This window comes from Pseudophryne corroboree, chromosome 11, assembly GCF_028390025.1.
Source record: "Pseudophryne corroboree isolate aPseCor3 chromosome 11, aPseCor3.hap2, whole genome shotgun sequence".
Classification (NCBI taxonomy): domain Eukaryota; kingdom Metazoa; phylum Chordata; class Amphibia; order Anura; family Myobatrachidae; genus Pseudophryne; species Pseudophryne corroboree.
This window is the reverse complement of record NC_086454.1, coordinates 42,359,509-42,384,639: the sequence shown is the minus strand read 5'-3', so window position 1 is coordinate 42,384,639 and position 25,131 is coordinate 42,359,509. Positions and strand designations below refer to the sequence as shown.

At 48.2% G+C, this 25,131-nt stretch overlaps 1 protein-coding gene across 1 annotated transcript; it reads right to left on the bottom strand.

Annotated features, from left to right (window-relative positions):
* Window positions 1-4,205: 4,205 nt before the first annotated feature.
* Window positions 4,206-24,778, bottom strand: WEE1 (WEE1 G2 checkpoint kinase). The gene is made up of 11 exons (XM_063944080.1): window positions 24,124-24,778; window positions 17,458-17,663; window positions 17,135-17,201; window positions 16,505-16,677; window positions 16,233-16,354; window positions 15,976-16,122; window positions 15,408-15,503; window positions 15,190-15,275; window positions 8,550-8,720; window positions 7,106-7,251; window positions 4,206-6,330 (listed from the first exon to the last, which is right to left on the bottom strand). Exons 1-11 carry the CDS (start codon window positions 24,445-24,447, stop codon window positions 6,177-6,179), a joined length of 1,692 nt encoding a protein of 563 aa, XP_063800150.1. The 5' UTR covers window positions 24,448-24,778; the 3' UTR covers window positions 4,206-6,176.
* Window positions 24,779-25,131: the final 353 nt, after the last annotated feature.

Sequence of the window (25,131 nt, the reverse complement as noted above, 5' to 3'; positions counted from 1 at the left end):
CTTTTATACAAAGCTGACACTGTCACGCAATTTCAACAGTACATCCACTCAGGTGTCGACCCCCTAGGGGGTGACAACACTATTTCAGACACTCTACTCCGTCTCCTCATCATTTTTCTCCTCATACATGTCGACACCAACGTACCGACACACAGCACACACACAGGGAATGCTCTGATAGAGGACAGGACCCCACTAGCCCTTTGGGGAGACAGAGGGAGACTTTGCCAGCACACACCAGAGCGCTATATATATATATATATATATATACAGGGATAACCTTATATAAGTGTTTTTCCCTTTATAGCTGCTGTTATACTGCGCCTAATTTGTGCCCCCCTCTCTTTTTTAACCCCTTTCTGTAGTGTAGTGACTGCAGGGGAGAGCCAGGGAGCTTCTTTCCAACTGAGCTGTGAGGGAAAATGGCGCCAGTGTGCTGAGGAGATAGGCTCTGCCCCTTTCTCGGCGTCCTTATCATCCTTTTTCTGTATGTTTTGGCAGGGGTTAAATGCATCCATATAGCCCAGGAGTTATATGTGATGCATTTATTTTAGCCATATAAGGTTTTTTTATCGATTTATTGCGTCTCAGGGCGCTGCCCCCCCCAGCGCCCTGCACCCTCAGTGACCGGAGTGTGAAGTGCACTACCTTATCTGAAGACAGGATCGTCTTCTGCCGCCGATTTTTCCGGACCTCTTCTGGCTCTGTAAGGGGGACGGCGGCGCGGCTCCGGTGACCCATCCAGGCTGAACCTGTGATCGTCCCTCTGGAGCTAATGTCCAGTAGCCTAAGAAGCCCAATCCACTCTGCACGCAGGTGAGTTCGCTTCTTCTCCCCTTAGTCCCTCGATGCAGTGAGCCTGTTGCCAGCAGGTCTCACTGAAAATATAAACCTAAACTAAAACTTTCACAAAGAGCTCAGGAGAGCCCCTAGTGTGCACCCTTCTCGTCGGGCACAGAAATCTAACTGAGGCTTGGAGGAGGGTCATAGGGGGAGGAGCCAGTGCACACCAGGTGATCCTAAAGCTTTCTTTAGATGTGCCCAGTCTCCTGCGGAGCCGCTATTCCCCATGGTCCTTACGGAGTCCCCAGCATCCACTAGGACGTCAGAGAAATATAGATTCAATAGCCTATTACTGCCAGGACAGGTAACAATACATTATAAATACCTGTGACATATATATATATATATATATATACACTGCTGTTCATATATTTGATCCGCCAGCTTCCACCGTGCCTCTTCCCCCCTGTAACGCTGTGTGTCTGCGGGAAGCCTGCACTGGCATGTCACCGTCTCTATACTGAGACTGAGGGAGCGTCTGCGGCCGTATGGCGCTGGGCGGCCGGACGGAGCTGGGCGGCCGAACTCTCTGCGGGAAGCCTGCACTGGCACTTGTGGGTGGATGGTGCTGGGCGGCCGGACGGAGCGGCGGTCATACTGAGACTGAGTAAGGCTTCCCCCCTGCTGGGCGGCCGGACGGAGCGCTGGGACGGGCGGCTTGCAGACGTAGCGGCTGGGGCTTGGCGGGCGTATGAGCGGCGAAGCAGCATATTAACCCCAACATAGCGGGGCGGCAGCCTGCGCTGACCGCCCCGTTCCCCAGCCTACCTTGCTTGCTCCTGATCATGGCTGCGACGGGGCTTCTTATGTGTAAGCTCCGTCCAGCTTCAGTGATGTAACTCATGGCTGTGATGGGGCTTCTTCTGTGTAAGCTCCGTCCAGCTCTGTAGTCCTGGCTGCGACGGGGCTTCTATGTGTAAGCTCCGTCCAGCTTTCAGTCAGCTTTCCAGTGATCTATGGCTGCGACGGGGCTTCTTCTGTGTAAGCTCCGTCCAGCTCTCTAGTCCTGGCTGCTCTTTGCAGGAGCAGTGGGCTGTCTGTGGCTGTGAGGGTGCTCTTTGTGAGGACCGACACGCCATGCGCTGCCCGTGCAGCGGCACTATCCCGGACCCATGTCTTTCTTGAAACTGGGAAGGGATGTGCTATTAAAAAAAAATTAAAAATAAAAATTAAAAATTAATAAAATCTTCCAACAAGTGTGGGAATCCCACAAGCCGATGTTAGTGCTTTGAGCACAGAAAAAACACTGGGTTCGTACACTGAGGTACTCTGGGATATGGAGGGGTGGAGAGTTCTAAATTTAAATATTCAGTGCCTTTGTTCTGCTACGCCGTCCATATCCCAAGAGTACTCCAGTGACCCCTAGTGGATGAAAAAGAAATAGCCAGTTCACACCCCAGCGCTAAATCACAGGTCTGTAAACTCTCTTGAGTGCCTCAGAGCTGCAGCGCTTTTATATATATATATTACTAAATGTGCCCCCCCCCCTTGTTTATTAGCCCCCTGGTACTTGATGAGCAGGACCAGCGTGGCTGCGGCTTGAGGGAGGAAATGGCGGAGTATAGTGAGCAGTGAGGACAAAGCCCCGCCCCCGTAATGGCACACTACTGTCCCGCTTTATTTAATAATTTATTCATCCTGGCGGGGGTTAGGACAGTGCCCCAGGCACTTAATGTCCCCTCTGGCCAGTATAGTGAGGTATATGCTCCCCCCCCCCCCCCCCCCCCTCCCCTCCAGCGCCCTGCACCCAGCGGAGGTGTCTGTGTGGGAGCATGGCGCGCGGTACCTCCGAATGCCATCAGTGTGAAGAGATGTCTTCTTTCTTCTTCTACTCACCTGTCTTCTGACTTCTGGCTCTGAAAGGGGGTGATGGCAGGCTGTGGGAGCGAGCATCCGAGCGTACCCGGCGTTCATCTCCCTTCAGGTGCAGGAGGCATCCTGTCAGCAGAAGCAGAGCCCTGGAACTCATCAGAAGTGGGTCTAACTTCTCTCCCCTAAGTCCCACGAAGCAGGGAGCCTGTTGCCAGCAGCCTCCCTGAAAATAAAAAACCTAACAGTCTTTTCTGAGAAACTCAGTAGAGCTCACCCGAGTGCATCCAGTCTCCTGGGCACATTTCTAAAACAGAGTCTGGGGAGGGATATAGAGGGAGGAGCCAGGTCACGCCCCTTTGAAAGTCTTAAAGTGCCCATGGATCCTGCGGATCCAGTCTATACCCCTTGGTTCTTTTGGTGTCCCCAGCATCCTCTAGGACGAAATAGAAACCATGGTGCTGATGTACAGGCAGGTTTACAAAGGAGACCTTGCCCTGCAGTCCTGGAGACTAGTTGCCTCTATTTTAGAAAATGGCGCCCAGCGTCTCAGCCAGGGAGTGAGGGAGACTGTGAGGCAGCTCCAGGGCGGGAACACCAGCAGTAGATGGCGCTCTGGGCCGAGGGAGAGGCTACAGGTCAAGCGCCGGTACCCCTATGCTGGACTTAACCACCTGGTACTATGGGGTCTTATTAAAATGGATATTAGTATATCCGACCTGTACCCCTATGCCCTGGTAGATATAGTGGGGTCCCAGCTCTGTTACAGTGTCCACGCCAGCGTCACAGTCAGTCTCCCTAAACTGCGACAGGAACGCGATTTAGTGGCGGGTCCCGCTTGGGGGACCCCCTTACCTCCTCCCCGTAGAAGCCACGCGACCCAGGAGAGCGTCTGCGACCATGTGCCTAGAGCCAGAGCATCTCCACCGCAAGTACCTGGGAACAGGCCGCGGGAGTATGCGACGCTGCTTAGGAGGTGATGGAGCTGCAGCACTGAAGTGTCACCATGACATACAGCGCTGACAGTCCAGTTTTGAAGAAAATTTCTGGCAGAAAAAGCTTTTTCAGTGCTGCCCTCCTGTGACTGCTTCTACAGGCACCAACTCAAAACTGAGCTCACAGTGCCTGGAGGCGAGGTTACAGAGCAGGCCCTAAGGCATCCTGGGACAGCTAAAGCTTTAGCCTGTTGGTGCCTCTCTGGATCAAGAGCCACTCTACACCCGATGTTTCCCTGTGGAAACCAATGTACCCTGCTGTAGAAATCTTATTTAGGAGTAGCAATATCCAAGCAGGAGACAGGTCTGGTAACACTATGACCATCGCTACTTTCTATGTATCCAGCAGTTTAAACCTCTCTAGAACCACATGTAGCAGTGCAGATGACCAGATGAATTTCCAATATTCTCCTCTTGTAGTTACTTACACCAGGAATAGTTGTTTATTGTGTAGTTTACACAATGACATTGCTTGCAATACCTTTTGGCAGTATCCTGTATTGGTTCTTTTGCAGTTACAGGAAAATAGATCACACTCAAATAAAATATGAAACCACGGGCAGAAAATAAACGGTTTTAATTGAAAATATTCACAATTCACTAACACTACTTCTGGGAGAGAGGCGAGCGGAGCTGATGGGAGACAAACTTAGAGGACGAGACATTAAATCACAAGGCCGATGGTGAATTTACATAATCTTACAAGAAGCCTCATTGCTTCAATACAATGTGACAAAGACGCTGGTGACATTCCAGGAACATGTACGGTCGGGGGATGAATATTCCCTCGCAATCCAGAACTGCGCATCAATAGAGGACACTGCGTAACGTCACTGTGGATCATTAGCAGCAGAATGGAAAATGGACAACAATGGATAAACATACCCTTCACTTTACTATAGTTTATATACAATGAGCCACATCACTTTACTATAGTTTATATACAACGAGCCACATCATCCAGTTGTAATGATCGCCGCATAATGTACTAACAATTGATTCAGGGGGAGATTCAGCTGAAGCCTTCAGTTATAACTGGACACAGTTCAGTTATCTGTATGGGGGGGGTACAGAACTAGGGGGCAGATGTATTAAGCCTGGAGAAGTGATAAGTGCAAGGTGATAACACACCAGCCAATCAGCTCCAATATGTAAATTGACAGGAGATGATTGGCTGGTGCTTTGTCACATTGCACCTATCACTGCTTTATCCTTTCTCCAGGCTTAACACACTTGAAAGCAGAACAGGTGTTTAGTGATATAATAGCCAAATCATAGGGTTCATTATACAGGAGCTGGAGGGTCAAATAGAGCACAGGACGCCACAGTGCAACCGTGGTGCACATACTTCTTATATGACGGAGTGGGCTGCATATCATGTATGCAAACTGATCAATGCTTGGAGCAATTCCAGGACTATATGTCTCTTACACTTTTGGCATTTGGAAAGTTTTATGTAAAACAAAAACAAACAAAAAAAAAAAACACATTCAATATTGTACAGAGCACACACAGGAAAGAAGACTACAACATCTCCGGCATATATAAAACAGAACAAAAAGAGAAGGTGCCTGGGACGTGATGAAAAAGGTCATGCCTACGGGGTCAGGCCGCTAACTCATCCAAACTCGGGGCATGTCTCACTAGCATGGTGCGACTAACGATGATTGTTTAATGCTACAAATTAATTTTTTATTTTTTTTATTTACAGGAAAACAAAAAAAGAAGAAGGGAAAAAAAAAAAAAAATAAAAAAAGACAAAAACTAATAGCAGCAAATGTCACATGGTAAATATATGGAATTTTCCACCCATTCACCTGGTGCTGAGAAAGTGCTCAAAGTTGTATATACAAAGAAAAAAATAAAATAAAATTACAATAAAAACTGTACCGGGGTACAAGTCAAACATTTGCTGGCGCCACGTTCCCCTCCCCCTCTACTCTTCCAATGTTCTATACACTGTAACTTGCCACAAAGCCAGAATATAATACACATTTACAAAAAGGAAACACCGTATTAGTACAATCCGTTGAATTTCAACTAAAGGAACGGCAAACTACTACAGTAATATTAGGAAGAGTCACATTATATGGAGCAGGGCGCTGCTTTTTGGCGCACCATGGTGCGAACAGAGCCAACTTCCATTAATCTAACAACTCTCTATTTAACTTGATTTCAAATCAGAACCTTACCCCTATAGAGGCTACAAATCTGGTCCTAGATGGACCGGAAACACTATCTTAACCTTTGGAATGCCAGACGTGTGGCATCGCAACCATAGGCCGGAACACAACAGGCTTTTTCTGGTGCCAAATTGGACCCTGGGGTATGAAGAACGAATGCTGTCCGGGTTATATTGGATTAAGCCAATAATACACCAAGGCCACGGAGCAAGTGAGCTGAACCATCATTCAGGACGATATAGAAGCTTATTAAAAATAAAACTTAAAAATCAGCAAAAATGCCCCAGATTACAGCCGTGTCCATTTATATCTACACTAGAAAGCAGGTCAACAGTCCATATACACACTAATATATAGTGAGGCTGACAGAGCGGTTCATTTTCTTTCCTATGAGACGGGTAGCTCTGTTACTCTGCGCAGTTGATCGTGTCGTCATCCTGTCAGGGAACAGAGCGCGCTCTTCTGCAGCGGCTTTCGCTATCTGTGCTTTCTTTAATTCCCTGTAGAGAGGAAACACAAGGATGGGTTAGATTTAAAGGTCAATGGTGGTCATTCCAAGTTGTTCGCTCGCTAGCTGCTTTTAGCAGCATTGCACACGCTAGGCCGCCGCCCTCTGGGAGTGTATCTTAGCAGAATAGCGAACGAAAGATTAGCAGAATTGCTACTAAATAATTCCCTGCAGTTTCTGAGTAGCTCCAGACCTACTCACAGATTGCGATCACCTCAGTCCGTTTAGTTCCTGGTTTGACGTCACAAACACGCCCTGCGTTCTGCCAGCCACTCCCCCGTTTCTCCAGACACTCTCGCGTTTTTCCCTGACACGCCTGCGTTTTTTAGCACACTCCCGGAAAACGCTCAGTTACCACCCAGAAACGCCCCTTTCCTGTCAATCATTCACCGATCAGCAGTGCGACTGAAAAGCGCCGCAGGAACACCAGCAAATCTACTAAGTTTTGTGTTAAATAACTTAGCGCATGCGCTCTGCGTACCATGCACATTTAGCAACAAATCGCAGCATAGCGAAAATCGGCAACGAGCAAACAACTCGGAATGACCCCCAATATCAGGCTGCTCCCTCACACCATCTATCTATATCTACAATTGTTTCAAGAGGAGCGATGTTGCAATCAGTGAATATTATAACACGCCCTTCTCACACATTACCAGAATGTGGCAGAGAACAGATTTGGTGAAGGGCCAGAGGGTAACATTAACGCAGGTGTATAAACCTCTTTATACCTCCTCCAATGCGGATATGAAAAGATGGACACTTACTTCTGTAGAAGGGCATTCTTAAACTTCTCGGCATTGAGTTCTATCCGCAGTTGCTCTGCGCTCTTTCGGGAAGCGGAGAGGAGCACGGAGTGTTTGACAAGGGCGGTGGAGGACGGCCTTTTCTCCGGATCTGGGCAGATCATCACCTAGAAGGATAAGAAGGGAACGGTTCACTTAGCATATAGAAACATAGAATTTGACGGCAGATAAGAACCACTTGGCCCATCTAGTCTGCCCCTTTTTTATTTTATCCTTTAGGCAATCTCAACCCTTTTTGAACCTTAATTCTTCGTAAGGATATTCATATGCCTGTCCCAAGCATGTTTAAATTGCTCTACAGTCTTAGCCTCTACCACCTCTGATGGGAGGCTATTCCACTTATCCACTACCCTTTCTGTGAAGTCATTTTTCCTTAAAAATTTCCCCTGAAACTCCCCCCCTCCAGTCTCAGTGTATGTCCTCGAGTTCTAATACTTCTCTTCCTTTGAAGAATGTTTCCCTCCTGAACTTTGTAAGACCCTTGATATATTTCAAAGTTTCTATCATGTTCCCCCTTTCCCTTCTCTCCTCCAAACTATACATGTTAAGATCTTTTAGCCTTTCCGGGTACGTTTTGTGATGTAGGCCATGCACCATTTTAGTTGCCCTTCTTTGTACACTCTCTAATGTATTTATATCCTTCTGGAGATATGGTCTCCAGAACTGGACACCGTATTCCAGATGGGGCCGCACCAATGACCTATACAGTGGCATTATCACTTCTTTTTTCCTGCTACTGATTCCTCTCCCTATGCAACCAAGCATCTGACTTGCCTTTCTCATTGTTTTGTTGCATTGCTTTCCTGCCTTCAAGTCACTTGAAATAGTGACTCCTAAATCCCTTTCCTCCTCAGTAGTTTCCATTATAGTACCCTTGATACTATATTTAGCCTTTGGGTTTTTGAGACCCAAGTGCATGATTTTGCATTTCTTAGCATTAAACTGTAGTTGCCATGTTCTTGACCATTTCTCAAGCCTAGCTAGGTCATCAATCATTTGTTTTACCCCTCCCGGTGTGTCTACCCTGTTGCATATCTTTGTATCATCTGCAAAAAGGCATATACTACTCAAGGCCGAACACTGGAGAGACCGCCACCACATACCGGACTACTACCCAGGAAGAGAGAAAATCCATCAGACACCAGCACTAAACACGATATAGAATGAGGAAATTATCTGGAGATTATCATCCCCCTCCTGTATCATCTTGGGCAGTTTTACAATGATAAAGGCAGGGCAAAGGGGAACAATAACAAAAATGGCCACAGGGAGAGGGCCACTAGTCTCTTCAATGTACAGAAAGTGTAATGATGCTATCACAAATGGCCCACTACGCTGCAGATTTTATAATATAATATATATACATATATATACATATACACACACACACACTAGACTAATTTACCTTTATGAGATCCACAAATTCCTGGGACAGTAACTGAGGCACGGTTGGCAGCTTCCCTTGGCGAATTTCATGCCACTGGTCACCATTGGATGGGAGCGGCTCAGTGCCAGCTGCACACCAGACAGTCAGCGCGAGGGCAAATATGTCCGCTTTCGCCAACTGAGAGTAATCCTAGTAAGGAGGTAAAATGATCAGATCCAGACTATAATGCTATGGGATTGTCTGTAAGGCAGACGTACGATCACCGAGGACATTGACACAGACTCCCAGGGGTGGGCGATAAGCGCCCCTCCAGCTGCTTTTGAACTACACACCCCAGCGTGCCCTGACCGTTTTAGAATGCAGAGCGCAAGTGTGGCAGGGCATGCTGGGACGTGTAGTCCCTCAGCAGCTGTAGGGCCGCGTATTGTCCACTTTTGAGGAACAAATGCGAGACCATCTGCAAGATCATTCACAAACGTATGACTGGTGAAAACAGACCACAGAAAATAAGATTTTACTTACCGATAAATCTATTTCTCGTAGTCCGTAGTGGATGCTGGGACTCCGTAAGGACCATGGGAAATAGCGGCTCCGCAGGAGACAGGGCACAAGAATAAAAGCTTTAGGATCAGGTGGTGTGCACTGGCTCCTCCCCCTATGACCCTCCTCCAAGCCTCAGTTAGGATACTGTGCCCGGACGAGCGTACACAATAAGGAAGGATTTTGAATCCCGGGTAATACTCATACCAGCCACACCAATCACACCGTACAACTTGTGATCTGAACCCAGTTAACAGTATGATAACAACGAAGGAGCCTCTGAAAAGATGGCTCACAACAACAATAACCCGATTTAGTTAACAATAACTATGTACAAGTATTGCAGACAATCCGCACTTGGGATGGGCGCCCAGCATCCACTACGGACTACGAGAAATAGATTTATCGGTAAGTAAAATCTTATTTTCTCTGACGTCCTAGTGGATGCTGGGACTCCGTAAGGACCATGGGGATTATACCAAAGCTCCCAAACGGGCGGGAGAGTGCGGATGACTCTGCAGCACCGAATGAGAGAACTCCAGGTCCTCCTCAGCCAGGGTATCAAATTTGTAGAATTTAGCAAACGTGTTTGCCCCTGACCAAGTAGCTGCTCGGCAAAGTTGTAAAGCCCAAGATGAGCCCACTTTCCTTGTGGAATGGGCTTTTACAGATTTTGGCTGTGGCAGGCCTGCCACAGAATGTGCAAGCTGAATTGTACTACAAATCCAACGAGCAATAGTCTGCTTAGAAGCAGGAGCACCCAGCTTGTTGGGTGCATACAGGATAAACAGCGAGTCAGACTTTCTGACTCCAGCCGTCCTGGAAACATATTTTCAGGGCCCTGACAACGTCAAGTAACTTGGAGTCCTCCAAGTCCCTAGTAGCCGGAGGCACCACAATAGGTTGGTTCATGTGAAAAGCAGAAACCACCTTAGGGAGAAATTGAGGACGAGTCCTCAATTCTGCCCTGTCAGAATGAAAAATTAAGTAAGGGCTTTTATATGATAAAGCCGCCAATTCTGACACACGCCTGGCTGAAGCCAGGGCTAACAGCATCGTCACCTTCCATGTGAGATATTTTAAGTCCACAGTGGTGAGTGGTTCAAACCAATGTGACTTAAGGAACCTCAAAACAACATTGAGATCCCAAGGTGCCACTGGAGGCACAAAAAGGAGGTTGTATATGCAGTACCCCTTTTACAAATGTCTGAACTTCAGGTACTGAAGCCAGTTCTTTCTGGAAGAAAATCGACAGGGCCGAAATTTTAACCTTAATGGACCCTAATTTTAGGCCCATAGACAGTCCTGTTTGCAGGAAATGGAGGAAACGACCCAGTTGAAATTCCTCTGTAGGGGCCTTCATGGCCTCACACCACGCAACATATTTTCGCCAAATGCGGTGATAATGTTTTGCGGTTACATCCTTCCTGGCTTTGACCAGGGTAGGGATGACTTCATCTGGAATGCCTTTTTCCTTCAGGATCCGGCGTTCAACCGCCCTGCCGTCAAACGCAGCCGCGGTAAGTCTTGGAACAGACAAGGCCCTTGCTGGAGCAGGTCCTTTCTTAGAGGTAGAGGCCACGGGTCTTCCGTGAGCCTCTCTTGAAGTTCCGGGTACCAAGTCCTTCTTGGCCAATCCGGAACCACGAGTATAGTTCTTACTCCTCTCCTTCTTATGATTCTCAGTACTTTTGGTATGAGAGGCAGAGGAGGGAACACATACACTGACTGGTACACCCACGGTGTCACCAGAGCGTCCACCGCTATTGCCTGAGGGTCCCTTGACCTGGCGCAATATCTGTCTAGTTTTTTGTTTAGACGTGACGCCATCATGTCCACCTTTGGTTTTTCCCAACGGTTTACAATCAGGTGGAAGACTTCTGGGTGAAGTCCCCACTCTCCCGGGTGAAGGTCGTGTCTGCTGAGGAAGTCTGCTTCCCAGTTGTCCACTCCCGGAATGAACACTGCTGACAGAGCTATCACATGATTTTCCGCCCAGCGAAGAATCCTTGCAGCTTCTGCCATTGCCCTCCAGCTTCTCGTGCCGCCCTGTCTGTTTACGTGGGCGACTGACGTGATGTTGTCCGATTGGATCAATACCGCCTGACCCTGAAGCAGGGGTTTCGCTTGACTTAGGGCATTGTAAATGGCCCTTAGTTCCAGAATGTTTATATGAAGAGATGTTTCCATGCTTGACCACAAGCCCTGGAAATTTTTTCCCTGTGTGACTGCCCCCCAGCCTCTCAGGCTGGCGTCCGTGGTCACCAGGACCCAATCCTGAATGCCAAATCTGCGGCCCTCTAGTAGATGAGCACTCTGCAGCCACCACAGAAGAGACACCCTTGTCCTTGTCGACAGGGTTATCCGCTGATGCATCTGAAGATGCGATCCGGACCATTTGTCCAGTAGATCCCACTGAAACGTTCTTGCATGGAATCTTCCGAATGGAATTGCTTCGTAAGAAGCCACCATTTTTCCCAGGACCCTCGTGCACTGATACCTGGCCTGGTTTTAGGAGGTTCCCGACTAGCTCGGATAACTCCCTGGCCTTCTCCTCCGGGAGAAACACCTTTTTCTGGACTGTGTCCAGAATCATTCCTAGGAACAGTAGACGTGTCGTTGGAATCAGCTGCGATTTTGGAATATTTAGGATCCACCCGTGCTGACGTAACACTACCTGAGATAGTGCTACTCCGACTTCTAACTGTTCCCTGGACCTTGCCCTTATCAGGAGATCGTCCAAGTAAGGGATAATTAAGATGCCTTTTCTTCGAAGAAGAATCATCATTTCGGCCATTACCTTGGTAAAGACCCGAGGTGCCGTGGACAACCCAAACGGCAGCGTCTGAAACTGATAATGACAGTTTTGTACTACAAACCTGAGGTACCCTTGGTGAGACGGGTAGATTGGGACGTGGAGATAAGCATCCTTGATGTCCAGAGACACCATATAGTCCCCTTCTTCCAGGTTTGCTATCACCGCTCTGAGTGATTCCATCTTGAATTTGAACCTCTTTATGTAAGTGTTCAGGGATTTCAGATTTAAAATTGGTCTCACCGAGCCGTCCGGCTTCGGTACCACAAACAGCGTGGAATAATACCTCTTTCCCTGTTGTAGGAGGGGTACCTTGATTATCACCTGCTGGGAATACAGCTTGTGAATGGCTTCCAAAACTGCCTCCCTGTCGGAGGGGGACTTTGGTAGAGCAGACTTCAGGAACCGGCGAGGGGGAAACGCCTCGAATTCCAGTTTGTACCCCTGCGATACCACCTGTAGAATCCAGGGGTCTACTTGCGAGTGAGCCCACTGCGCGTTGAAATTCTTGAGACGGGCCCCCACCATGTCTGAGTCTGCTTGTAAAGCCCCAGCGTCATGCTGAAGACTTGGCAGAAGCAGGGGAGGGCTTCTGCTCCTGGGAAGCGGCTGCATGGTGCAGTCTTTTTCCCCTTCCTCTGCCTCGGGGCAGGAAGGAATGGCCTTTAGCTCGCTTGTACTTATGGGAACGAAAGGACAGAGTTTGAAAAGACGGTGTCTTTTTCTGCTGATGTGAAGTGACCTGGGGTAAAAAGGTGGATTTTCCAGCCGTTGCCACCAGGTCCGATAGACCAGCCCCAAATAACTCCTCCCCTTTATACGGCAATACTTCCATATGTCGTTTGGAATCCGCATCTCCTGACCACTGTCGCGTCCATAACGCTCTTCTGGCAGAAATGGACATAGCACTTACTCTTGATGCCAGGGTGCAAATATCCCTCTGTGCATCACGCATATATAGTAATGCATCCTTCAAATGCTCTATAGTTAACAGTATATTGTCCCTATCCAGGGTATCAATATTTTCAGTCAGGGAATCCGACCACGCGACGCCAGCACTGCACATCCAGGCTGAAGCGATTGCTGGTCGCAGTATAACACCAGTATGTGTGTATATACTTTTAAGAATATTTTCCAGCCTTCTATCTGCTGGTTCTTTGAGGGTGGCCGTATCAGGAGACGGTAACGCTACTTGTTTTGATAAACGTGTGAGCGCCTTATCTACCCTAGGGGGTGTTTCCCAACGTGTCATAACCTCTAACGGGAAAGGATATAGTGCCAATAATTTTTTAGAAATTAGCAGTTTTTTTGTCGGGGGAAACCCACGCTTTATCACACACCTCATTTAACTCATCTGACTCAGGGAAAACTATTGGTAGTTTTTTCACACCCCACATAATACCCTTCTTTGTGGTACTTGTAGTGTCAGAAATGTTCAATGCTTCCTTCATTGCCGTGATCATTTAACGTGTGGCCCTACTGGACATTACGTTTGTCTCCTCACCGTCGACACTAGACTCAGTGTCTGGGTCGACCCACTGAGGTAACGGGCGTTTTAGGGCCCCTGACGGTGTCTGAGACGCCTGGACAGGCACTAATTGATTTGCCGGCTGTCTCATGTCATCAACCGTTCTTTGCAAAGTGCTGACATTATCACTTAATTCTTTAAATACGATCATCCAGTCAGGTGTCGACTCCCTAGGAGGTGACATCACTAACCCAGGCAATTGCTCCGCCTCCACATCATTTTCCTCCTCATACATGTCGACACACACGTACCGACACACAGCACACACACCGGGAATGCTCTGATAGAGGTCAGGACCCCACAAGCCCTTTGGAAAGACAGAGGGAGAGTCTGCCAGCACACACCAAGCGCTATATATATATATATACCGGGATAACCTTATATAAGTGTTATTCCCTTATAGCTGCTGTATAGTTTTTAGCTGCCAATAGTGCCCCCCCTTCTCTTTTTTACCCTGATTCAGTAGCAAGTCTGCAGGGGAGAGTCAGGGAGCCGTCCTTCCAGCGGAGCTGTGAGGGAAAATGGCGCTTGTGTGCTGAGGAGATAGGCTCCGCCCCTTCACGACGTCCTTATCTCCCGCTTTTTCTGTAAAAAATGGCAGGGGTTAAAATACATCCATATAGCCCAAGAGCTATATGTGATGTATTCTTTAGCCAATCTAAGGTATTATCTGTTATATTGCGTCTCAGGGCGCTCCCCCCCAGCGCCCTGCACCCTCAGTGACCGGAGTGTGAAGTGTGCTGAGAGCAATGGCGCACAGCTGCGGTGCTGTGCGCTACCTTAATCTGAAGACAGGATCGTCTTCTGCCGCCGATTTCACCGGACCTCTTCGCTCTTCTGGCTCTGTAAGGGGGCCGGCGGCGCGGCTCCGGGACCCATCCAGGCTGAACCTGTGATCGTCCCTCTGGAGCTAATGTCCAGTAGCCTAAGAAACCCGATCCACTCTGCACGCAGGTGAGTCCGTTTCTTCTCCCCTTAGTCCCACGATGCAGTGAGCCTGTTGCCAGCAGGACTCACTGAAAATAAAAAAACCTAAAATATACTTTTATTCTAAGCAGCTCAGGAGAGCCACCTAGCCTGCACCCTTCTCGTTCGGGCACAAAAATCTAACTGAGGCTTGGAGGAGGGTCATAGGGGGAGGAGCCAGTGCACACCACCTGATCCTAAAGCTTTTATTCTTGTGCCCTGTCTCCTGCGGAGCCGCTATTCCCCATGGTCCTTACGGAGTCCCAGCATCCACTAGGACGTCAGAGAAACTTAGGCTACCACCAACATTCACAGAAATTGCTCACACGGTTTACATAACGTACAGGTGAGTGCACTTCTAGATTGTATAAAATATCCCCAGCATCAGTTTCATCTCATTAAAGCTTGGTACACACTGTCCAATTTTTTTTTTTTGTTTTAATCGGGGCAACAAACGGGGCAATTATTCGTCAAATTAAAAGCCCCAATATCTGTGCTACACATAATGCAATTTTTTATTAGAAGCTGCTGATTTTCCACATGTCCGGCCAGGAGACAAATAGGAAGACCGTGTCATTTAAACATAGGAAATAAGGGCAGATTATTGAGAATGCGCACACTGCTTAATATCGGGAAACTGAGGCCGGGAATTTTCAGTCGTGACTGACCGATCGGACAATCGAAGGAATGCATTTATGCCTACACAATAAATGGGGCAATAACTATATACTGTAGTGTGTACCTAGCGTAAGACTGCTCAGCCTCCTATAACGAGGACAAAAGACACTGTGCCTCAAATCTAGACTCACCTCTTGTAAAACTTCGTTGGCCAAAAAACGACTATCGCCTTCTTCTACCTGCGGACTGGTCGTCCTGGTCACATGACCTAGATCACCTGTTGAAAGTGAACGGAAGTGTAATTACACAGGTTATCTTTATTATAGGTGGAATCTGCACAAAAGATGGCTACGTGTAATTAAGAACTGGGGGCTGTTTCCATGATATAAAGGAGGGCAGGAAGTCATACCTATCTTAAACGTCACTCTTCGAGGACAGCAATCCTCATCGTCAACTTCTTCTACCATTGTGCTGGGAACCAATGCCCGAGATATAAAAATGTTGCCTTGAAGAGGGAACAAACACAAAGCGATATACATTAAAAATAGATTACAGCAGTGAGGAGCGGCAGAACAGTGTGTGTCCATTAACCCCTTCAGTGGTATGCACAGAAATCTTCCACGGTAGCAGCGCTGGCCAACCAGGAAGATTTCTGTGCATACTACTGGCTGATTCCCTGGGGACAGCCGGCACCCGGGAATCAGCATAAGCCATTATGTGGTTAAGCCTGCCGCCGAACTCTCATTGGCCGGGGGACTGGCTTAACTGTATAATAGCAATGACACTGGTGATGCCCGCGGGTGTTCCCCTGCAGGCAATCGCCCCTCTGCACCCCCCCCCCCCCTGCACGCCCTTAAATTAAAAACCCACCATGGGAGGCGTGTATTTTTTTAATAAAACCCACCACTGAAGGGGTTAATAGGTTTCCAGATCAAAGACGACCGTGCTTTCCCACGCTGTCACAGACAATAACTTACTTGGTTTTATATCCATGTGCACCAGGGACATGGTGTGAATGTACTTGAGCCCGCGGGCCACCTGTAGAAGCAGGTCCTTTAGTTCCGGCTCTGTGAAGTAGCGCATGGCACGGTAATTATCACTGATGGCGTCTGCCAAGCTGCCACCTAGATAACAAACCGTGGAATAGGATAGGGATCATCATCAAGAGGCAGAACGCTACCTTTCCATATTTATAGCAGTCCTAACAGCCGCAGCGCCAGCCGTGATTACTCACCATTGCAATATTCATTCTGAATAAGCATGTGGTCATCTTCTGCCCAGGCTGAGTAGTAGCGTACTACGTGAGGGTGCTGCCCCAGTACAGCGTGGGCATACACTTCCCGTAATGCATTCTGCCTGCAATACAACAAAACACCCTCAGATACAAGTTACCCAGATGTACAGCAGATTCCTCTGACAGCTATAGCCAGTATTACACGTTCCCGATTACTGCAATTACCCACTGGTGGCATTCAGTCCTACACATAGGCGCTCGGCAACACTTACTCGTCAACTGAGCCGGCAAGAGGCTTCTTCGACCGTTTAATAGCATAGATGCAGCCATCGAGCCTCTTGACGCACTTATACACCGCGCCAAACTCCCCGGAACCAATCTTCTCCAGTTCATGGAACTCTATGGCGTATCGGGATTTCATGTTGCTCTCCGTTATGGTAATTCTCTGCAAATAGGGAGGGGAAAAAAAAAAAAAAAACAGCGGAAAGTGAGGGATCTGCCTTATACACCCACTTTATATGGGTAACAATAACTATGCATCTGAAATACAGCTGCAGACAACTGGGATTGAAAGGCTTTAGGAACACCAGATGCCAGAAAGGCGATACGCAGCTTCGTGTTAGCACATATATGTCGCTAGTGAGACCCGATCTGGAATGTGTGGTGCAGTTTTGGGCATTGGGGGAGTGTAGGGGGGGGAATGGAAGATTTCACCACAGGAAGTGGTCTTTACTGTAAGGGCAGTCAAGCTATTAAAATGGATTGGGCATTATGAGGGCAATTCATCCACGGCATCTATCAGTGAAGGAAGGAAGGCTCTCCTATACAGTGCTTAATGGGCCGCTATCAAGCCAGGAGTTTGTATAACCTTTCTAGTCCCAAAAATCAACATTTGCAATTACCTTAGCAGGTCTGATGCTTTCATCTTCTAATTCACCATCGCTGCCTTCCATCTCTTCACCATAGGAACTAGAGAATATACAGCAAACAGAGAAAGCTTGAACGATCTGAATCATTGTGAATATGAGACATGTTTGGTACATTACACAGTAACCAAGGGGCTGGAAGATGTGCAGAAGGTGCTGAACACTAACGGATTCTAAAGCAGGAAACTGCTGCATAACACCTGCATTTGATTGGCTGAGCGAACATTAAACGCATAATTTTTGTTTGACAGTCAATATATTGAGAATGATGGCATAAGGAAGAGGAAGCAGATGCTCACTTATTCCAGTGCGTCCTTTTTCTCCTCCGACAACCCCCAGTGGAGTCCTGTAGATCCACAGAAACTGGGGTGAAAGGGTTAATATTTACTTGGGGTGCTCGGTACACATACTCCGGCTTCTCGATTATCTCCACATCCCGAAACAGAGAGACTCCTCTGTTCTTTAGTCCACTGGAACCAATTCCACGAGCTTTGGACAATAAACTCTGTAGGCAGAGTAATAATAATAATGTTATTTATAGAGCACTTTTCTTCCAATAGGACTCATTACATTTGCATTTAACACAAGACAAGCTTAACGGGAAAGAGAAGTAAGCGTTTGGGTTGTGTTATTTTAGGAAGTAAAAAAGGGACATTAGTGAAATGTGTAACCAGGTGATTCCCGAGTCTGAGCGGAGACCTCTAGAACTGTGCGGGGCAGAGAGTTCCGATGCTGCACAGCTAAAAGCTCGACCCCCTGATGAATTAATCGCCTGCCTGGCACTAACGTATGGGATGCGGCCGCAGCCAGGAGTGCGTTACCAGACCAGGTCACATCCCATACGTTAGTGCTGTTCTGCTCCGCCCCCCTTGTATAACTGAGGAAATTCCTCCTCCTGCTCAGGCCCGCTGGGAGTGATGCTGCAGTATGTATGTATTAAAAATACATATCTAGTGACACATGGGGAGGGAAGAGGGACTAAACTGGGGTCCCACTGATACTGGAGGCTCTACCACAGCGATACATTAACACAAGGGGGTGGTTGCTGATAATGCGGAGGATCTCCTGCTTACGTGGGTTTTCACAATCCCAAAAATATACCAGTAGGCTCCCAAAGACATTAACCCTAGCGTGTGTGCGTGTACACGTGGTAAGTAATACGAATTGTAAACTCCAATGGGGCAGGGACTGATGTGAATGGCCAAATATTCTCTGTAAAGCGCTGCGGAATGCGTGTGCGCTATAGAAATAACTGGTAAGAAATAATACTGGGGGGAGTTTTAAACGGACAATAGGGGCCTATGGCTATGGGGTGGGGTGCAACCATCCTTTCCCCCAGGTATGTATATATTCAAATAAAATATTCAAATATTTGGAAAAATACTTTTTACACTACAATATAATAAATACAACAAAAATTTTAGCTTTTTTTTGCAAAAAAAAAAAAAAAGAAAAGAAAAAATTGTCAGTCAAGGGGCATTCTAGGTGCTGCTAATAGTGCATTTATAGACCCCAGTAAGGGAGCAGGGCACACAGGAATCAGGCTCCTGCAGGTACATGGGGCACTGGTTATATAGGGCTCTGAAAGTCAGTACACCGATCTTACAGAAATGTATCACTAGGATAATGCACATAGATCCTGCCACTGTATAGATTAGGCATAGATCCTGCCACTGTATAGATTAGGCATAGATCCTGCCACTGTATAGATTAGGCATAGATCCTGCCACTGTATAGATTAGGCATAGATCCTGCCACTGTATAGATTAGGCATAGATCCTGCCACTGTATAGATTAGGCATAGATCTTGCCACTGTATAGATTAGGCATAGATCTTGCCACTGTATAGATTAGGCATAGATCTTGCCACTGTATAGATTAGGCATAGATCTTGCCACTGTATAGATTAGGCATAGATCTTGCCACTGTATGGATTACATAGATCTGCCACTTGTCTCATCAACAGTACAAGTTTACATTGACGTCGGACATCAATTACATCGGCAGCAACTCCACCTCGTTGTACTCAATTTCCGGAAGTAAGAGATTAAATGGAGCGCGCAGCACTCGCTCATCTGAGACTGCGAACGTAAAATTTATTAAATAAGACGTAAAAGCCAATATGATCGTATTCCCTTAAAAGAAAATGACGCCGTTTCCCACCGCAATACGGCAAGCTACTCTAACTACTACAGGGAACAGAAGAAGTGATAGAACATCTGTCATTTCTTTATCATTCTTGGAATTTGAGGCTTAACGTCGCTTAAATCTGTAGCATCAAGACGCGATTTTATCCACACCGTCCCCTCACCTACTGGTGGTTTATAATAAATGACTGCGGGAAGTGCCCCTTGCAGACTCCATCACACTGCGCTTTAAATGAAGACAACACGTAGAAGCAGAGAGAGAATATGGATGCCTGTGATGGTCCCAGCCACACCCCGTGTTCCTCACACATCAGAATTATATTTAGAGGGTCAGGCCATGCCCTAATATTGGACTTTGTTCCTATTCTGAAACTGCAGCACTAGTGACTGTCTCTCAGCACTCCTCCTCTCCCAGCTCCAGTGGTAGGAAACCAGCCCCCCCCCCCCCTTCCCAATCTCGTCATCACATTCCAATGAGTGGGGGATGGGTCACAAGAGCCTCCGAGGTCCTATAGTAACACAGCTCACTCCCCATATTACCATGGTGCTTTTAAAGAGACACAGCCCCGGGATCAGCCACACGCCCAAAAGGCAATCCTCGTGTGTACACCACAATGTTTTATAAACGTCCCGTCGTGTGTTACATACATTTATACACACAGCTATATGCAGAGCACACTTGTACGCAGCTGTCCGCTATATAAATAATATCTGCTGCAAGCAACATCCAGGCTCATTCCGTAACAGCTATTATTCATCCGCGGTGTCACATAGAGGTGGCGGGGTCCTAAGTTCCCTTTCATATAAACTGCACATCACAGGCTTCATATTACACACAACCGGATTATATCACCATGGCCTGCCCCATGACGGAGCCCATCAGCATTCTGCAGTGACTCAACACTGCTATAGTCAGGACCCAGAACTACTACCACCTGGGGTGATATTATACAACAACATGATCCAGCCTCTTACGGTGCAGTGTCACAGCACGTGTCGTACACCCACACACGTCTACAGTGTATACAGACAGGGACTGTCCCCGACCTCTACAGCGCTGGAAACTCCCCTATATAATATACCAGTAAAATCTCCATCCACAGATATTCACTAACACAGTTCTGCAATGAGTGTAAGCTCTCAGGCCCAGGCAGCCATGCATTGCACTCCAAGCAATGTGATCAGGCCTTGATACAAATGTATCACTAATATAAAATATATATATATATATATATATATATATATATATATATATATATATATATATATATATATATATATATATATATATATATATATATATATATATATACATACACACACACACATAAGCTATGACATCATACACAATACATCAGCGGTATGTACATTATACAGTAAAGTAAGCGCGGTGCAGGCAGATATTGATGGGGGCCGCACAATATTATGGTGGTTTAACATTAGGGTGTTACAGAGTAGAATGTATGTATATGAGGGGGTGGTCTTCAGTTTGCCGAATGTCGGGATCCCGGCACACAGTATACCGGCGCCGGAATCCCGAAACCCGGCATACCGACATATATTCTCCCTCGTGGGGGTCCACGACCCACCTGGAGGGAGAATAAAATAGCGTGGCGCGCCACCGTGCCCGTAGCGTGGCAAGCGCAGCTCCTTTGCGCTCGCCACGGTGTCGGTATGCCGGCGGTCGGGCTCCCGGCGCCGGTATGCTGGTCGCCGGGAGCCCGGCTGCCGGCATACCATACTACACCCATATGAGGTGTGTCAATGAGTAACACTAAGGGGGTATGAGATACTATTAGGCTGCCACAGTACAGTATTGCTAAGCAGTAACTGAGGGTGTCCTCACCTCAGGGGTCTGCAGACTGTCAGGCAGTGACATTGGCTGTCAGAGAAGTAGCAGGGGGTGTGCGGGGTATCAGGCAATAACATTAGGTGGTCAGGCAGCTGTCACTAGCTTGGAGGTCTCAGGGTGTCATATGGTAATATCAGGGTGTCTTCACCTTGGGGGTAGTGTAAAGCGTCAGGCAGTAAGATTAGGGCATCACACAAGTAATATCCAGGGTGTGCAGGCTTCAGGCAGTAACGTTAAAAGAATACCGGGTGTACGGGTGTCAGGCAGAAGCATTAGGGTGTCACATGATATTAGGGTGTGCAGGAGTCAGGCAGTAATAAAAAAAAAAAAAAAAAAAAAAAAAAAAAGAAGAAGAAGAAAAGAAAAAAGGTAATATCAGCAGTAATATCAGGGTATCGTCGTCTTGGCGGTGAGCGGGAGTAACATAAGGCTGTCAGATAGAGGCAATAAGTGTCAGGCAGTAACATTGGGGTGTCACAGCAGTAATGTCAGGGTATCATCATCTTGGCGGTGAGCGGGAGTAACATCAGGCTGTCAGAGGCAATAGGTGTGAGGCAGTAACATTGGGGTGTCACACTGCGGTAATATCAGGGTATCGTCGTCTTGGCGGCGAGTGGGAAGTAACATTAGGGTGTCAGAACAGTAATACCAGGCGTCAGGCAGGAACATTAGGGTGTCACACACACAGAGACAATATCGGGTGTCATACAGCAATAATACACACTGTCAGGCAGTAACATTGGGGTGGGTGTCATACAGCGGTACTATTAGGTTATAACACAGCGGTAATACAGAATGTCAGGCAGTAACATTGGGGTGTCACACAGTGGTAATGCTGACTGTCAGGCAGTAGCATCAAGCAGTAACATTAAGTTATCACAAAGAGTAATACAGACTGTCAGCCAGTAACATTGGGGTGTTACAGGGTAATACCGGTGTCATACAGCAATAATACACACAGTCAGGCAGTAACATTGGGGTGCCACAGTGGTAATACCGACTGTCAGGCAGTAATATTGGGGTGTCACAGGGTAATACAGACGGTCAGGCAGTAACATTGGGATGTCACACAGTGGTAACACCGACTGACAGGCAGTAACATTAGGGTATCACAAAGGGTAATACCGACTGTCAGCCAAGTAACATTGGGGTGTCACAGGGTAATACCGGGTGTCATACAGCAATAATGCAGACTGTCAGGCAGTAACATTGGGGTGTCACAGGGTAATACCTGGTGTCAGGCAGTAACATTGGGGTGTCACAGTGGTAATACCAACTGTCAGGCAGTAACATTAGCGTCAAGCAGTAACATTAAGGTATCACAAAGGGTAATACCGACTGTCAGGCAGTAACATTGGGGTGTCACCAAGCAGTAATACCGACTGTCAGGCAGTAACATTGGGGTGTCACCAAGCGGTAATACCGACTGTCAGGCAGTAACATTGGGGTGTCACCAAGCGGTAATACCGACTGTCAAGCAAGGCAGTAACATTGGGGTGTCACACAGGGGTAACACCGAAAGCAAGGCAGTAACATTGGGGTGTCACACAGGGGTAACACCGACTGACAGGCAGTAACATTAGGGTATCACAAAGGGTAATACCGACTGTCAGCCAAGTAACATTGGGGTGTCACAGGGTAATACCGGGTGTCATACAGCAATAATGCAGACTGTCAGGCAGTAACATTGGGGTGTCAAAGGGTAATACCTGGTGTCAGGCAGTAACATTAGCGTCAAGCAGAAACATTAGGGTATCACAAAGGGTAATACCGACTGTCAGGCAGTAACATTAGCATTAAGCAGTAACATTAAAGTATCACAAAGGGTAATACCGACTGTCAAGCAAGGCAGTAACATTGGGGTGTCACACAGGGGTAACACCGACTGTCAGGCAGTAACATTGGGGTGTCACACAGGGGTAACACCGACTGTCAGGCAGTAACATTGGGGTGTCACACAGGGGTAACACCGACTGTCAGGCAGTAACATTGGGGTGTCACACAGGGGTAACACCGACTGTCAGGCAGTAACATTGGGGTGTCACGCAGGGGTAACACCGACTGTCAGGCAGTAACATTGGGGTGTCACGCAGGGGTAACACCGACTGTCAGGCAGTAACATTGGGGTGTCACACAGGGGTAACACCGAAAGCAAGGCAGTAACATTGGGGTGTCACACAGGGGTAACACCGACTGTCAGGCAGTAACATTGGGGTGTCACACAGGGGTAACACCGACTGTCAGGCAGTAACATTGGGTGTCACACAGGGGTAACACCGACTGTCAGGCAGTAACATTGGGTGTCACACAGGGGTAACACCGACTGTCAGGCAGTAACATTGGGGTGTCACGCAGGGGTAACACCGACTGTCAGGCAGTAACACTGGGGTGTCACACAGGGGTAACACCGACTGTCAGGCAGTAACATCGGGGTGTCACACAGGGATAACACCGACTGTCAGGCAGTAACATTGGGGTGTCACACAGGGGTAATACCGACTGTCAGGCAGTAACATCAGGGTACCACACATCAGTAAATATCGGGTGTCAGAAGGAACTTTAGGGTGTCCAACCTAGGCAATACAGACTGTCAGGCAATAACATTGGGATGTCACATGGAAGCAATACCGGGCGTCTGGCAGTAACAATCGGGTGTCACACATCAGTAACACCGGGTGTCGGGCAGGAACATTCGAGTGTCACACACCAGTAATACCGGGTGTCAGGCAATAATATTCGGGTGTCACACCAGTAATACCGAGTGTTGGGCAGGAACATAAGGATGTCACACATCAGTAATACCGGGTGTCAGGCAGGAACATTCGGGTGTCACACATCAGTAATACCGGGTGTCAAGCAGGAACATTCGGGTGTCGCACAGATAATACCGGGTGTCACAGCAGTAACATTCGGGTGTCGCACAGATAATACCGGGTGTCACAGCAGTAACATTCGGGTGTCCTCACCTTGGGGGTGTGCGGGGTGTCGAAGAGCCGCAGCTTGCGGAAGGTCTTGTGGGGCGGGGTGCCCGGGCAGTCGGGGATCGGGGAGCTGGAGCCCTCCCGCTGCTGTCTCCGGTAGTCTCCGGGTGATCGGGCTGGAGAGGGGCCGATCCCCTCCTCGTCCTCCTCTTCCTCCCAGGGCCGGATCCCGGGGCTCTCATGCTGCGGCCGGCAGCTGGGGGAGTCGGACTCCTGGAAGGCCGAGTCCTCGCCCGTGCTGTTGCCGTCCTCCTCCTCGCAGTCGCTGGGGGAGAAGAGCAGCTTCTGGCGGATTTCCGTTAAGCTCATGATCGCGGGGTGTGCGGGTCAACAGGCGGTGCAGATCACACGCCCTGGGGCGCTCACCATGGTCCAGGACCAGCGGCGGGTGTGACGGGTGAGACTCGGTGCAATCCGGGCGTCGTTCGCTGCGCTCGCGCTGCTACTTCGTCACCCAGGCGCAACCGTTAGTCACAGGGGGGTGGAGTACGGGGCGGGCCAATGGGAACGCGTCGGCCCGTGACCTAATCCGGGTGGGGCCAGAGCCGACCAATAGCATCACCGGACATCTTTCAAAATGTCTCCTCCAGCGGCTGCCCAAAGCCTCGTGCGCGCACTGCGGGATTTGGCGCGAAATCAGACAGCCTGGGGGCGTGGTTAGTGAGTCATGTGACTGCAGCAGTGTAATAATAAACACACACGGCCCGGCCGCTGCCTCCAGCCGGGACACGTATTATATCACGTGCCTCTGCCTGACCGAGGCCCCGCCCACTGCCTTACACAATACATCTCATTATCATATTCTCAGTCTCGTTACGGCGGCGGCTTTCTCGCTGATCCTATGCTGCGCTATGTGTCGCTATACGTACACAGCCGCCACACACATCACTGCGATACAGTTACAGCCGCCGACCGCAGCACTATGAAACACTGGGTGTACACCCACCGGTCACATGACTGCTGTAAACCACAGCGTACACCCTCATATTACGG

Excerpts from the sequence above, each read along its gene's own strand:
- WEE1 (XM_063944080.1), bottom strand. The coding sequence starts at position 24,447 with ATGAGCTTAACGGAAATCCGCCAGAAGCTGCTCTTCTCCCCCAGCGAC. Across the intron at positions 16,123-16,232 it reads TCAGAATGAATATTGCAATG|GTGGCAGCTTGGCAGACGCC; the intron begins GTGAGTAATCAC and ends TTTGTTATCTAG. Across the intron at positions 15,276-15,407 it reads AAGAGTGACGTTTAAGATAG|GTGATCTAGGTCATGTGACC; the intron begins GTATGACTTCCT and ends CACTTTCAACAG.